Source organism: Alligator mississippiensis, chromosome 2, assembly GCF_030867095.1.
Source record: "Alligator mississippiensis isolate rAllMis1 chromosome 2, rAllMis1, whole genome shotgun sequence".
Lineage (NCBI taxonomy): Eukaryota > Metazoa > Chordata > Crocodylia > Alligatoridae > Alligator > Alligator mississippiensis.
Window position 1 is genome coordinate 204,918,718 of NC_081825.1, and position 16,259 is coordinate 204,934,976.

The 16,259-nt window shown below is 43.3% G+C and overlaps 1 protein-coding gene across 2 annotated transcripts in view; it reads right to left on the reverse strand.

Annotated features, from left to right (window-relative positions):
- The window catches only part of TCP11L1 (t-complex 11 like 1), a 41,456-nt gene that overhangs the window by 24,470 nt on the left and 727 nt on the right, over positions 1–16,259 (reverse strand). The window contains exons 2-4 of one of the 2 annotated variants that reach the window (XM_014602287.3): positions 12,526–12,707; positions 4,066–4,198; positions 401–521 (exon numbers count right to left, since the gene is read on the reverse strand). In XM_014602287.3, coding sequence (XP_014457773.2) covers positions 401–521; positions 4,066–4,198; positions 12,526–12,682 — 411 coding nt within the window. In that variant the 5' untranslated portion in view covers positions 12,683–12,707. Of the gene's footprint in view, positions 1–400; positions 522–4,065; positions 4,199–12,525; positions 12,708–16,259 lie in introns of those variants that run through there. The other variant, XM_019476777.2, reaches the window with a different exon arrangement.

Below are 16,259 nucleotides of genomic sequence, written 5' to 3' on the forward strand. Positions count from 1 at the left end.
ACCAGATTTCTTAGTTTGGTGAAAATGGAAACAAATGTCCTGTGCCACCCTGCCTGGCCCACCTCCTTCTGAGCAGCAGCTAGAGGCAGGGAGCAGGCTGGCCTGGGCACTGCTACTCTTGCCTGGGGCGGGGATCAGCCAGGGTCGGGGGGGAAAGAGTGCTGCTACGAGCATGGGCTGCTTTTGCGTCCATGTGTGGTGCCCTGTGTAAACTTGTATTTTGGCACACCCCTGAGCAGCAGCTGGGGGGGAGAGGAGGGGAGTGGGGGAACAGCAGGCTCGGCTGGGCATTGCTCCTCCCGTCTGGGATGGGGATTGGCCGGGGGAGGGGGGAAGGGGGTGGTAATGTCCAGGATTTCCTAAAAAAATAATAGCATCCCTACATATATCATCATCCTACCTCTTTTACCTCCCCCAGAAGTTTAATTGAATGATCATATGTCGGTGGATCTTCATTTAACTGGGCTTCCAGACAATCCCAAAAGGCTTTGTGTACAATCTCTCTCACTTTTTTCTCCAAGCTGTTAGTAAACACAATATCAGAAGCTAAGACTTGAATTTGCAATCACATTTAACATTTTTAAAGAATGCTACATATAAATTAGCAAGGTTTAGAGAAGAACCCTTGCCATTTTAATCAGGAAGCAGACAAACAAAAAAACCCAACAACAAGCAAACCAAAAAACCCCCTAGAAAATAGATTTACAATGGCTAACATGACAGAAACATACATACAAAGAAGTTTACAAATACAAAATCCTTCAAAGCAAGTGGTGAAGGATGATTCTAAAAGTAACCCAGTAAAGGGAAGATAATAATCAAGTTATAATTTGTCTCCTGTTCCTATGAACAATGTCAGTGTTTTGTAGCAGTACTTAACTAAATGTCCTAGAAGTGACACAAGTCCCCTGAGTAAAATTCAAAAGGTTTAATGCAGAATGTATCACTCATGAGGAATTTGCCTCATAGCAAAGAGCACAAGTCACTGTTTTTCCATACACTTGAGCATTAAAGATTTGAGTTGGAGAGCCAAATTCAAAGTTGCTGTGATCTCTGAAATAACTTCACTGGTTCAATCACCAATTCCTACTTTTAATTTTTTTATTTAGTTAATTTTACTTCAGCAGCATTGCACCAACTCTCATCAAATCTGAAGCTGACACAAATTCCTGAGGAAATTAAAATACTATTTTATGCAAGCAGCATAGAAAAGCTTGCAGTTCTCATTCCACTAACCATGAAAGCTCAAGCAATGCCTGAAAATGAAAAAAATACAGTTATTTACTCTATAGCTATTCTAGTCCTTTGAGCCATTGTCAGAATTTGCTCATGCACACAGATCATATCTCCTCATGCTTCCATTTAAGGGTATAAAGGCTAGAGCAGCCTGACCTCACATGATTCAAAATGTCTATTAGCTAAGAACACAGGAAGCAGGGATGAAGAGGTGGTCATGGGACAGACCTACAATATACTAAAGAACCATTTAGTACTTTTAGTCAGCGTGAATTCTACTGCAGATAACTGGCAAGCACTCTACCCTTTGGGGAGGTAAGGATGAGTACCAGCTGGATCAGTTGAACTGGAGTGCTACTCTTCCAAATCTGGCATCAGATTTCAAAGCCTAGCCCCTCACAAAGCTTTAAAACATCTACGCAGCCGTCTTGCATCTTTCAAATATGGATGTTCTGGAGGCAGAACAAAAGTGCTACTGGAGATCTAGCAGAAAGTCTTCACAGTCAACATGCATGGCATGCATGTCATCTGGTGGCATAAAACAATATGATGAGTTCCCATGCAGTCACTGTAAGGAAATAACCTGGCCTGCAAAGGGGCACCCTAGTGCCATGAAGAGGCACAGGGACAGATTGAATACCATCAACACAACAAAAGAACTTAATCCTTCATGGAGAACAAAGCTTAGGGCAGTGGTCTCCAACCTTTTTTATGGTGAAGATCACTTTTTGTAAGTAAAGGGCGGCCCTGCTCTGCCCCCCTCCGCCAGCCTCTGCCCTGTCTCCCGGACAAGCCGCCTGGGCTCTGACCCCACTCACTCAGCCCAGCCTGGGCAGCAGCAGACAGGGCTCAGCCCAGCTACATGCATCCTGCCTCTCCCAATCATGGAGCCTCGAACAGACTGAGATCAACTGTCAGAGGTTCCACGATCAACCAGTTAATCAAGATTGACTGGCTGGTGGTGACCACTGTCTTATGGAAAAGAAACTCAGTTTCAAAGGAAACTCAGACACCCACTTCAGGCTGAATTTTGCATGATTTCTCAATGCCGCATTGTCCTTAGTGGAGGCTTTATAAATTGTTTCCTTGGATCCTTCTCCTAGATAAGGTAACAGAAACCCAAGTCATTTCCAAGGATCAGACTGTGAATAATGTATTCCATGAGCTTCCAAGAGACAACATTTTTGTGCCATGACAGGGCAGATGCAGAAACTGGTGGCTGTGAGGATATCTGAGTTAAAAAAATTATGATATTGCCATTTGGGGAAGGACATTGCGTTGAAGACTACTGTTAATCTGCGGGTGATATCATTCTAACCAAAGGATGCACTGTTGTTTCAAGCAGACTTCCCATGTCGTAGAGGGTCCAAGGAACGTGGCTTCCTATGAGCAGACTGGACTGAGACATGGAAGGACAAATCCTGCAGTTTGAGAGCCTGGATTTATACAGATGGAATATTGGAGGCAAATATTACCATATTGAATCTGAGTTAATATTACATACTTGATCAGTTTCTTCAGGTTTAGAACAGGATAAAGACATAGGTTCTTTGAAATAAAGAGCAGAAGAGTGGTTACTTTGTGTTCCCTAGGAATGCAGGACAGCTGCAGCCAGGAAGCTCAGAGCACAAGCAACAGCTGCAGCCACAGACCTGGACGCGGTCTTATTCATTCACTGACACCTTTAGTACTTCTCTTTCAGTTGCTCTCCACACTCTTGAGAAGCGGGAAAGGAGAAGTGACACTGTCCTCTACTATTCCAGGAAGCTGTTCCATAATCATCACTAGCTAATTCATGATGTAGAAATGTAGAGAGACTGAGGGAAAGGCTTTTCTGCCAAAAAGATCCAGGTTTTCTGGACCCTTTTCCTGGGGTTCATCCCTTCAAACCGTTACTGCTTTTTCCTAGATCCCTGGAGACAATGAGTGATCCCAGTGCAAGACAGGTGTAAATTGCGCATGGGGCCCAATTCCTTCCAATCATGTAGACCTAGCAACAAGTAAGCAGCATGCACTAAAGGTCCTTCACTTATTTCCTGAAGAACTATCCTATCTATAGAATAATTTGCATGCGTTTCCCTGGATTAATGCTGTCTCAGTATCTTGTGTGTCCACAACCCTGAATAAGAACTCCTAGAATACAAGCACAGGGAGAGAAGGGAGGACTGCCTCTCTAGGGAGACAGAAAAGCTATAGGTGGGGAAGGAAATTGAAATGTTTCCTATGACTGTTTGTTTCAGTCTGGAGTGACTTGAATTCAGGGGAGGGTGCCCCAATTATCAACACCAGAGGAGATCAGGAACTCCTCCACTTGGGGGAGACATGTCCATGCCCTAAATCAGGACTGATGAACCTCTACAGAGACAAGATACTATATTGTACTGATTGATGGTGGCCCACCCACTGCCTTCTTGTAAAAGGCTCCAATACTGAATATTTCTGGAATAGCCTGGACCAGCAGGTGACAAAGTATCTAAAGAGATCTGTCTGCTGTGCTTGGGCAAGGAAGGGTTGGTGACAGTGGGAATGACGGCACTGTCTGAAGATGGTGTCTGTATCAAATACATGCAAGTATGCAGTAGGCTCCAGTGACTTATACCCAAAAAACCAATCATTTATTCTAATAGCACCAAAGAATCACACCTCAGAGAGTCAAAGAAATACAAAAGTAAGGAAACAGTAGTGCTAGAATGAAAGAATAGAGAAAAGCCAAGACAAATTAAATGATTCTTGTCATAACATTATTTCCCCAAAGGACTCTGCATATTCTACTCTCCATGTACAGATGAACGAAAGACAAACAGTAACTTCTACCAGCCACCGCCTTACCTGCCTTCCGGTAATTCAGTTGGTTTAATGCGGAAGTCTCCATTAACTACAATTTCATGTGCTAATGCCATGTTGGTAACTCCTTTTGCTGTTTCCATCAGTTCCTCCGCTGATACAAAACGAGGGGGACTAGCTGTAACATAAATTAAGTATCAGATATTTAATCTTGAGAAGTCTAGGGCCAAGATTATAAACCCCATCATTTATGGCCTCCCTATTCATAGATTCATAGATGTTAGGGTCGGAAGGGACCTCAATAGATCATCGAGTCTGACCCCCTGCATAAGCAGGAAAGTGTGCTGGGTCTAGATGACCCCAGCTAGATACTCATCTAACCTCCTCTTGAAGACCCCCAGGGTAGGGGAGAGCACCACCTCCTTTGGAAGCCCGTTCCAGACCTTGGCCACTCGAACTGTGAAGAAGTTCTTCCTAATGTCCAATCTAAATCTGCTCTCTGCTAGCTTGTGGCCATTGTTTCTTGTAACCCCCAGGGGCGCCTTGGTGAACAAATACTCACCAATTCCCTTCTGTGCCCCCATGATGAACTTAAAGGCAGCCACAAGGTCGCCTCTCAACCTTCTCTTGCGGAGGCTGAAAAGGTCCAGTTTCTCTAGTCTCTCCTCGTAGGGCTTGGTCTGCAGGCCCTTGACCATACGAGTGGCCCTTCTCTGGACCCTCTCCAGGTTATCCGCATCCTTCTTGAAGTGTGGCGCCCAGAATTGCACGCAGTACTCCAACTGCGGTCTGACCAGTGCCCGATAGAGGGGAAGTATCACCTCCTTGGGCCTATTCGTTATGCATCTGCTGATGCACAATAAAGTGCCATTGGCTTTTCTGATGGCTTCGTCACACTGCCGGCTCATGCTCATCTTGGAGTCCACTAGGACTCCAAGATCCCTTTCCACCTCTGTGCCACCCAGCAGGTCATTCCCTAGGCAGTAGGTGTGCTGGACATTTTTCCTCCATAGGTGCAGCACTTTGCATTTCTCCTTGTTGAACTGCATCCTGTTGTTTTCTGCCCACTTGTCCAACCTGTCCAGGTCTGCCTGCAGCTGTTCCCTGCCCTCCGGCATGTCCACTTCTCCCCATAGCTTTGTGTCATCTGCAAACTTGGACAGAGTACATTTGACTCCCTCGTCCAAGTCACTGATGAAGACATTAAAGAGTATCGGTCCAAGGACCGAGTCCTGCGGGACCCCACTGCCCACACCCTTCCAGGTCGAGACCGACCCATCCACCACGACTCTCTGGGTGCAGCCCTCTAGCCAATTCGCCACCCACTGGACTGTGTAGTCATCCACGTCACAGCCTCTTAACTTGTTCACCAGTATGGGGTGAGATACTGTATCGAAGGCCTTCCTGAAGTCTAAGTATACAACATCCACCCCTCCTCCTGTGTCCAGGAGTTTCGTAACCTGGTCATAGAAACAGACTAGATTGGTCAGGCACGATCTGCCCGCCACAAACCCGTGCTGGTTTCCCCTCAGCATAATTTGCCCTGCTGGGCTCTCACAAATGTGAGCCTTGATAATTTTTTCAAAGACTTTACCAAGGATGGAGGTGAGACTGACTGGCCTATAGTTGCCTGGGTCCTCCTTCCTCCCCTTTTTGAAAATGGGGACCACGTTAGCCCTTTTCCAGTCCTCCGGGACTTGGCCCATGCGCCACGAGCGTTCGAATATTCCCGCCAGTGGCTCTGCTATGATGTCAGCCAGTGCCTTCAGCACCCTCGGATGGAGCTCATCCGGGCCTGCCGACTTAAAGGCATCCAGTTCTTCCAAGTGACTCTGCACCACCTCAGGATCTACGTATAGAAGTCTGGCGCCTTGCTGCTGCCTCTCTACAACCCCAGTGAGAGACTTGTCGTGTCCCTCACTTAGGAACACTGAGGCAAAGAACTCATTGAGGAGTTCAGCCTTGTCCCCCCTGTCCGTCACCAATTGTTTCTGCCCATTTAGCAGGGGTCCTATTCCTCCCTGGGCCTTCCTTTTACTCCCAATATATCTAAAAAACAATTTCTTGTTGTCTTTTACTTGGGTTGCCATCCTCTGCTTCATGGCAGCTTTGGCCCGTCTAACTGCCTCCCTACAAGCATGAGCAGAGGAGGTATATTCATCTTTAGTGATCTCACCTTGTTTCCACTTTTTATGTGCTCCCCTTTTGGCCCTTAGGCTGCCCTGGATTTCTCTGGTCAGCCAGGGAAGCCTCCTGGCCCCTTTCCCTCTTTTGCCTCGCTCGGGGATCGTCTTGCTTTGTGCCCGAAGGATCATTTCCTTAAGGCACAGCCACCCTTCTTGGGCTCCCATCCCTTCAAAACTCCTACTCTGCAGTGCGTCCTTGACTAATCACCTGAGTTCATTGAGATCAGCTTTCCTAAAGTCTAGCACTTTCACCCTACTAGTTACCTTACCCACTCGACGTCTTATGAAGAATTCTATTATTAGGTGATAATTGCTTGATAATACAAAGAGCAGCAGAACCAGTGGACCTTCCCAGCTGAGAATCCCCAGTCTTAGATCTGGCAAGGCTGCTATCATTGCCACTTCTAAGGACCACATCCCCAGCAATGTTGTGCTCTAGAAGTCACCAGCCAACACTCTCTCTACACTCTAACACACCTCCAACTTCTGCTGCTTCCAGTCCTTCTCTAGAAACTGTTAGAAGATAAATCTGCAACCTTTAGTAGGGCCAACTCATTTCAGAGTAGCACCAGTTACAAGGGTTATTGACTGAAGAGTAGGCCCAGGCCCTGCATTTGGGCTTTGGCTGCTCTATGCTTCACAACCTAAACCAACTGTATTTGTTCCCCTGCAACCTGGCTTCTGCCTGGTTCTCTGCTCCTGCTTACCATGCTTGTTAATGTTCTGGATTCCCTAGATCCTGACTTCTGACACTGCCAGCCTATGGATATGAATAATACTTACTGGGTGCATTTACATGTGCATTTAGTTTGTAGCAATAAATTCTGGCACAGTTTGTACCAGAATTTATTACTTCTGGGTGCAGCATTTACACGTGCATCCAGGACCACATCATCCTGAGCTGGGGCGGAGCAGCCCTGAATATCAGGCAGCCCGGGGGCAGGCGTCCAGTTACAGCAGCCTTGGGCTGCTCTAATCTGGCTCAGATGTGCTGTGGAGGGGCTGGCTGGGGTACAAGGGTGATACAGTGCAAGGCTAGCCAGCAGACAGTTCCCACACTGCAATACCCTCATGCCCCAGGCAATCCCAGTCACCATCTACATGCACCTTTTGGCACACGTAACTACTCTGCTGTAGGATAGTACTTGTTCTAGTACGACTGTACATCAGAGTTACTTAATTTATGCAACCTGATATGAGTGCATGTGTAGATGATGACACTTTACTGTGGAAATACTTAGGCAGCTCTGCAGTAAAGTGCATGTGTAAGGCTTCGACTCTAGTTCCGATCCTCTTGTACAGCCTCAGCTCCTGGTCTGGATCCTCCTCTGACTTGGGTACTTGTTTATGTATGTGTTCTTCCAGACTGTCTCTTACCCATCCTTACAGTAGCAAATCTCCTCTTTTAGGACTACAGCGTCAAGTCCTTCCCATAAGGAAGTGGTGAAAAGATTATTAAAAAAAAAAAAAAAAAAAAGGTAAATAACTTAATTATTTTTATGCCCCACACACCTTTTTCCCCCTAAAACTAGTAATTGAAAGTTGATGTGTGCAGCTTAACTGAGGAAAACGATTCTGAACAGTTTGGTTAATAGGAAGAGTCCTTCTGCATTCTGCCAAATAAGATATGCATCTTATTTGGAGGAATGTGGTACATGAAGAAATACAGTAAAATGGAGACAACAAGATGCATATGCCACCTCACTGCTCATTCCTGGAGATTACTATTGTACCTCATTCCCCAATTATCATGTGTACAAATTCGTATGGACTGTACACTCCTCATTGCAGTGAGCTCATCTATAAACCAGTCTAGCATAAACAATACTAAAGAAATAACAAAATCATGGCCAACTCCTTCATTTCTACTCTTACATCAAGTTATTTCCCCCTTCTTTCCTGAAACCAGTCTTACCATTCCTAACTTAATAATGACCTTGAGGCTTAAACATGCTGATGCCGAAAGGCTCTTTCCATTCAAATCTAAATAATCACAACAAGAAACAGTTCACAGCAAACAGCATGAAACTGGAGTATAAGTACCACTCTGTTAGGCAGCAGAAAAATGAAAGGGAGGAGGTGGCATACCTGCACCCTATAGAATGAAAGTCAGGTCTGGCCTTTAGGTAGGAAAAGGAAGCCTGCTGGTGCAAAAATTGGAAGGTGAAAAGATCACTGACTGGTCCAATGGCAATCAGAAAAATGCATCAGCTCCCTGAACATACTGGGAACCTAATTTTCCCTAATTTAGGTTAGATCAGTGGTTTTCAATCTCTGGTCCACAGATACCAGGGGGTCTGCAGACTATATTTAAGGGGTCCATGAAAAATTACTATGAACAGTAAGTATGGAAATACCCAGACTTACAATTCAAAAGGGCCCGCACCTCCATTCAAAATTTCCAAAGGGGTCCAACAAATGAAAAAGGTTGAAAACCACTAGGTTAGATAACATGCCATTCCGGGCTGCTGCTGACATTGCTGTGATGCAGGAAGTGCCACTGTGTTAGCAGCAAGCAACAGTAAGAAAAGATAGAGAAAGAGCCTGGTGGTACAATTAACACAGTTCAATGAAGCATAATTTTGACATACTGCAATGGAGAGAGCAAGTTCCTTAGGAGCAAAATCCCCAAGTTGTGCTTGTAGAAGCACTGATGACAATACTTACAACAGAAGAATAAGACATGCCTCGCAATAAATTATTTTGCAAGCTCCTGTTAAAAACGAAAGAAAAGCACTTTTCTGGTGTGGTACTTTGATAGAAAGGAGGCCAGATCATTATGCCATCAGAAGATAACAGGCCTGGCAAGATTTCTCTAAGTCCATCTGTACTGAAGGAAAGCAAAAAGGAGAAGGAAAAAAGGAAAAAGCAGGGACTAACTGCTCCCTCTCATTGAATTTGTGATAATCCTGTCTCTATGATTATCCTCTTGGCAAAAAAATAATCCTCCAGCAAAAAAGACAGTGTGCTTCCAAATCTGAATAAAACCCTCTTCATCCACTCAAACAGTACATGAATAGATTCATTTTGGATAGGCCAGCAAGCCGATTTGGCTAGGTGCATGTAAGCAGCAACCTTTAATGAAGTGCCTTTTCAGTGTTACACACACAAAAAAAAAAAAAAAAAAAGCTTTCACCACTAATCTACCACACACAAAAAGTGCTGTTTATTCATTTAGTCAAGAACTATAAGATCCACTTTGTTGTAAGCATCTCTTCAATTCACCAGCACCCTATATGCTTGGGTCATATTGCTTAAAGTATAATCTTGCACAATTCCTGTGAGGAATGTTGAAAGGTTAAAGTGGTGAGTGTAAGAGACAATGCGCGCTTACATTTTAATGAGTGCTCTTGCTTGGCTGCCAAATTATTTCTGCCTAACAATAGTGGTAGCCAAGGTTAAGAAGGGAGAGCATAGCTAAGTATCAGTTCTGTATTCTAAAGAATGCACTTAAATCCATGCCTCTGCAGACACACTTGTCAGTCTTGGTCCATTTTTTACCTGGCATTCTTGACAAAGCAAGGGACCCAAGACTTACTACTACTCACTGCAGAAAATTGTCTTGCACCTTACTTGTATCCACCTATAGTCAGTGCTCCTACGTATGATGCAACACAAAACTGCACTTCCTACCGGACATCTTGCCCAGACCTTAGATTCCAAGGTCTTCTGGCTCAGAGCAGCGGTTCCCAACCTTTTTAGACCGTGGACCAGAAGTGACCAGCATACTGCAAGCTGGCAGCCAACCCTTTGTTATACTGAGCATAAAAAAGGATTGGCTGCCAGTCCACACTATGCCGGTCGCTTCCGGACTTCACATGCAGCAGCCAATCCTCCCGGCCACGGCCCAGAGGTTGGGAACCTCCAACTTAGAGCATTCGTCCCATTAGTATAAGTTCCATGTGAAATGCCTGCACTGTTTGCTATAGCACCACGAACACCATCAACATTCAACAAATAGTGCACACTATTTTAAAAACAGAAATAGTTATAAAATGTTGTAATCAGTGGTTCAAGAGGCCATCCACAAAAACCATGGAAAGGGCTACATTTTCTGAGGTAACTGCTTCATTTATTTATACACATAAAATGTCCTTTAGGATTCTTTTTTACTTTTCCATTTAGCTGGGGACTTGGTGGTAACAGTCGCACCTTATCCAGATCCTACCTTAAAAAGGAAAAATACCAAAGCGGGACAATAAGACTCTAAAAGCAAACTTCTAACACAACACAGCAGTCTGCCAACCTGCATATCACTTTCCTGTAGTATTACAATTGAAAATAATTTACATTAACTTCAACAGCAGGAGTTGAAGATATCCTTGCATCTTGAAAGTTTGTTTTTTTGGCAGAGAAATCCATCCATTTATAAAACAAATGTGTAACAGTGCTATAGTGTAACAGTCCAGAAAGTTCAAATGAACTGGATCATGTAAGCACCATATCCATAACACACTATGTTGGGATCTGATCCTGAAAATACTTAAGACACAAGTAATTTTTTTAACTAAGTATCTTGCATTTTTCTTCCCCTTTGCTTTCTGGTTGTCTTTAGGCATAAGCAGACCTTGTGACTCTACTGCCAACAACCTTTCAAGAAACAAGTTTACAACAGATGTTGTCACATGCTTGTGGGAATACTGGCATTCATGTGGGGCTCCCCAGGGTTGTCCTCAGTCTAGTACTATTTAACACCTTCATGAACGGCTTGGATGATGGGACTGAGGGCACATTTAGCAAATCTGCAGATGACACCAACCTGGGTGGAGTTGCAGACACTCTGGAGGGCAGGGCTAGGATCCAGAATGACCTGCATTAATTGGAAAACTGGTCTGCAATCAATCAGATGAGATTCAACAAGAACAAATATGAAGTCCTGCATTTGGGACAGAATAACAACATTCACAAATACAGACTAGGGAATGATTGGATAGGCTGCACTACTGCAGAGAAGGACATGTGGGTTATGGTAGACCAGAAACTGAAAATGAACCAACAGGGTGCTCTTGTTGCAAAAGAGGCGACCTGGGCTGTATTAACATAAGTGACATTTGCAAATCTAGGGAAGTGAATCTTCTGCTCTATTTAGTAGTGGTGAGGCCTCACCTAAAGTACTGTGTCCATTTCTCAGCCTCACTCTTTAAGAAGGATGTGGACAGATTGGAGAGTCCAATGTAGAGAAACAAAAATGATTATGCACCTAGGAAGCAGTACTTACAAGGAAAGACTGAAAGAGCTAAGGTTATTTAACCCAGAGAAGACCAAGGGGGAATTTGATAATAGTTTTCAAATAAGTGATGGGCAATTAGAGAGAGGATAGAGACTTGGCTTTTCTCTGTGGTTACAGGGGACAGGACTAGGACCAACGGCCTGAAGCTGTAGCAAGGGAAAATTCAGGCTGGCAATTAGAAGGAACTTTATGACTCAGAGTGGTCGAGCATTGAACCTATAATATTCTAAAGATCATTTTAAATATTCATAGGAGACTCCAGCAGACCTCACCCTGCCCTACAACATAAATTACATATTCCCTCAAAAGCCAACCAAACGCCACAACCATTTCCTTCACACAAGAATTCTGAATGCTGATCCCAATGAGCAATAAAAGAGACTGCTAAAAACACTAAAAACTGTTTTCCTTAGCACACAGTAATTGGACAGAATACTGAGTACAGAGCCTAAATTCAAATCCCTGCTCTCTGCAATACAGATGTCAAATGCACAGCAAAGAAAAAGAATTATTTAGAAAGTGACAAACAGCCAAATCCTAAAGTCCTTCTTTATGCAAAATATCTTACTCAAAAACAGTTTGCCACAATGCTAAGTAAAGGTTCCAGGATTTGGCCCAATAATTATAAACGGTGAACTAAGGAACAACTGTTCTTCAGGAGGAGGTGGATGGCAATTTTATGTTGGGGAGAAATTTAGAGAAAAGATAGCAAAGCTATAATATGGCAAGAAAATAATTTTCAATTTTTCCATAACAACTTTCATTTCTGGAATGTATTTCCTATTTATAACTGTAATACCAACCTGCTTCAGGGAGAAATGAAGGCCTTCTGAAACCAGAGGCCTGATTCAATACAGAGTAGAAAGAACAGCACAAGACCTACTTTAACAGATAACAGCCGTACTCAAGCTGCCTATGCGCTGCCTCACAACCTAGAAAACCCCCAAAAAGAAAGGGAAAAATATATATATTTCTGCACAGTATATAGTGAGCCTTGTATAGGAAGCAGGACGCTAAGGAAATGTAATTTTGTTGTTATAAAAAGAAGAAAATATAAATCCCACTTCTTTTAATAATAAATTAACTTACATTGTGACGTGTTGTCTCTGTTTGGACTTGAGGTACTTTGTCGTATCCTTTTTCTAATGGACTGATCTGGGTTGTCCAAACTGTCCTCTCGTGTACCTGCTGAATCGTTCGATTTTCCTTCACCTGTACATGGCTTGTCAGGATCCTGAGATGACATTTTTGACGCGTTCTCGCCCTTCCCTCTCCAAAAAAGAACACAGAACAGGAAGGAAATTAATCTAAAACATTTTTTGATGCTGCAGAACAAACAAAACAAGAAGAATTCCCTATTTGATTATAAATGCATCATCAGACATCATGTCATTTCTATAGATTTTTTTTCCCTTTATTCTTTTTAACCCTAAAAAAGCCCCCAAAATACTTGAGGTAGTTTCCCACAAATATATGTTTATTCCAAATAAGATCTCAAAGATCAGATTCTTTTTACTGCTTCTCACTAAAATATGCATAGATGAGAGGAAAACAAATCTCCTTTGTTCTTTTCAGGTTGGTCACATAGGTATGACTTTTGAGAGAGACATGTATACATTTTTTTTTATAAAAACAATGACAAAGTTAGAAGTGTTTAACCTTAATATTATACATGCTCCCTCTGAAGAAGTACAATAAAGTGTTTTGCTCATAATGTATTCTAGATCTAAAACTAATTTCTGCAATTGTTTATTAAACCTCCCACCCCCAGTGTAATCAATAGGAAGCCAACTGAACCAAGAAGAAAGTGGGGGAGAGAAACCAATGTAGAATCTGGCCCCTAAAATTTACTTCCTTGTAAGAGCTATGATTCATCCACAAAAAGTAAGGAGTGTTAATTAAACACAATAAAAGTAAAATGCACTATAATTTCTACAGCTCTAAGTTGTTTATTAGATGTGGGATTTTACAGTATAGTATTATGTCACTCTAAGTACGCTACAAAAATGGTCTTTGTTGTCCCCTTCAACAATTTCAACTATTTCACAGATATTTTTTTTGTCCTCTGAAAGATGTAATTTACATATATTCAATTTAAAAACATCCTAAGAAACAGTAAATTTCTATTTATTGGTCATAACTTTAAGTGGGTTAAGGGAAGCTGGAAACACAGTACAGTATTAGAAATATATAATCTCTCTAAAATCAAGTATCCAGCATCTTCCTGACTTCCCATCTCACAAATATCCTTTAGATAAAACTTAAAAAGAAAAAACTTTTACATTTTGCACTTAATATTGCTGGCTGCAAAACATGGAAAAGAGAAGCTGCCAGCAGTAAAACAGATCCAGAAGCATGCCAAGGCTATTAAAGGCAACCAGGAGCCCAAAGCCTGTATGGATGAGCATACACCAAGAGCAAGTGATACCAAGGAATTTATAAGAAGCTGGTTTACATTTTTATACAGCCATTAAGAGACTGAGCCTGCTTACATTACCTTAATGTAGGGAGGACATAGAGAACTCAACAACTTACATTTGGTAACACAATTGTGCCTGAAGGGCTCCACTGTGCTAGATATTGTACTTACCCTTAGATAGATTAGGAGACAGTTCTTATCCCAGAAACCTTGACAATTCAGATGTCAAGATTTGGCAGCAAAACAAAAACAGGATTTGCAGCATTGGCAGCTCTAACCTAGCTACCACAGATACTCATAGGAGTGAAGACATGGTACCACAGGGTTCAGGGTAAGCTAGAAATCAGAGTACAAGCCTCTGTGGACCCTAGGTATGTATGGTTTGGTGGCTAAACTGGTTAGTGTGAGGCAATTAATCCACAACAGCTAAATTATATCCATCACAAATATACCCAAACATGCAAGGCTCACATCTTCAGTTCGCAATGTAGCCATGTCCTTAATGACTTTGCCAAATCTATAGACGGGCCAGTAACAGAACCTCACTAGAGTATCTTAATTACAAGACCATCCTTCCCCAAATTTAGAATTTACAACTGAAAGCAAGGGTGTCAAATCTACAGCCTGCAGGCTGGATCCAGCCCACAGAGCTGCGTCATCTGGGCTTCCAGAGGCATTGACAATTCAGGGGAAGACAAGCAAGGGCAGAGCCCACCACTGAAATCCAGTGTACAGAACCCCTATGGGGATGTATGTTGGCAACAGGCAGGAAGAGGGCAGTGCATCAAGCAACAGCTGTGTAACCCCTGTGGTCACAGCTCATCCTGCCACTGCATCTGGAGCTAGCCTACAAGGATCTAGCCCTGTTGTCCAGATCTGGCTGGAGGGCAGGTAGTGTTGGTCTGATACCCTTGACCAAGAGCTAAAAGGCTTAACTCCCTTTTTCTCACACCATGCACTAGCCATTCTTCATCTAAACTCAAAACAACGACTAACTCTTGTGTCTTATTTTCCATCTTTTGAATCATTCAGCATGCATATTCAGGGCAAGCACATCAAAAAAGAGTGCCCACATCAACATGCCCTTGTGCTGGTTGGTACAGGTATGATTCCAGAAAGCCCTGTTCATACCTCTCTAACCCACAGGGCTGCAGCTAGCGCTAGTCCCCAGGGCTGACACACGGCTAACAAAGTCACGGCTATAGTAGAAACCCCAGCACCAATCAAGTGCCAGAGCCACCATGTCCCCAGCATGTAAGCTAGAAAAGGGCAAGATACTAGAATGTACCAGGAGTGGAAAGATGAGCAACACTGGATCTTAGCCCTAGGGAATGAAGGATTTCAAACACTGCAACAACCAGAAGGATGTCTAATAATAAAGCCACCAGAAGAGGAGTGCCAAATCCAGCCCACAAAGCCACATCATGTCATGGGGGGGCACAGGGCTGGAAATTCAAGAATGGGGCCTGCCTTCTAAATCCAGGGCACAGAGCCCCATCATGCATATGTCAGCAGCAGGGGGCAAATAACAGCTGTACTAACCCCCACTGCCACCACATCCAGATCCAGCCTGTGAGGATTCCCCAGACTGGATTCTCTCTGGGAAGAGGCAGGAAAAACTGACACCCCTGATCTAGAAGGTACTTATAAATTATAGGTGCTTCAAAAGAACTAAAACAAATCGGATATATCCCATTAAACAAAGAGGAGAGAAGTGACAAATATAATATTCAGTTTGCCTTCTGGTGGAATAAAAGCCACAGTATAACATTTTTATACATTCAGTAGATTATATCAGAATCTCCCAAACTGTGAACTGTCCTGAGCCAAAGATGACTCAATATTATATTCAATTTTAAGGGTGCATGGTGACCAGCAAAGTATTTTCAGGCCTGCTAGCAGTCTGCTGACCCAAAAAACAAACACTGGAACCACTAGCTCCAGCTATCTAGTCTCATAATGGGAGTTCCCCCTAAACTCCCACTGCTGCTTCCTTTGAAAGAGAGCCGGTTTAGTGCATTAGCATCTGTCTGTTTATCCTTTCTTTATGTATATATCTTTTCTGACCAGTAGCCAGACAGGTCATAACCATTAACGCATTTTAATCAGCCAATACAAGAAAGTAGGGGAAGCATTTATGAACAGGGAACAGAGGCACAGAATGGCTCGGGGTTACACAGTACATCAGTGGGAGAGAACTACAAGATCCAGCTTTCCTAGATTCTTTCACAATAGCCCATCAGGCCTATGCTACAGCCCCTCACCAGCCAGTGCCCACAAAGCAAAAGGCCAGGGGCTGTTATTGCAAGGCTGTGCAATTCCCCCCTCCCGGAAGCAGAAATGTTTTTAAACCACTGACTACATTAGTGCAAGGAGATGTTGAAGAAGGGCTACCCCATTTGAT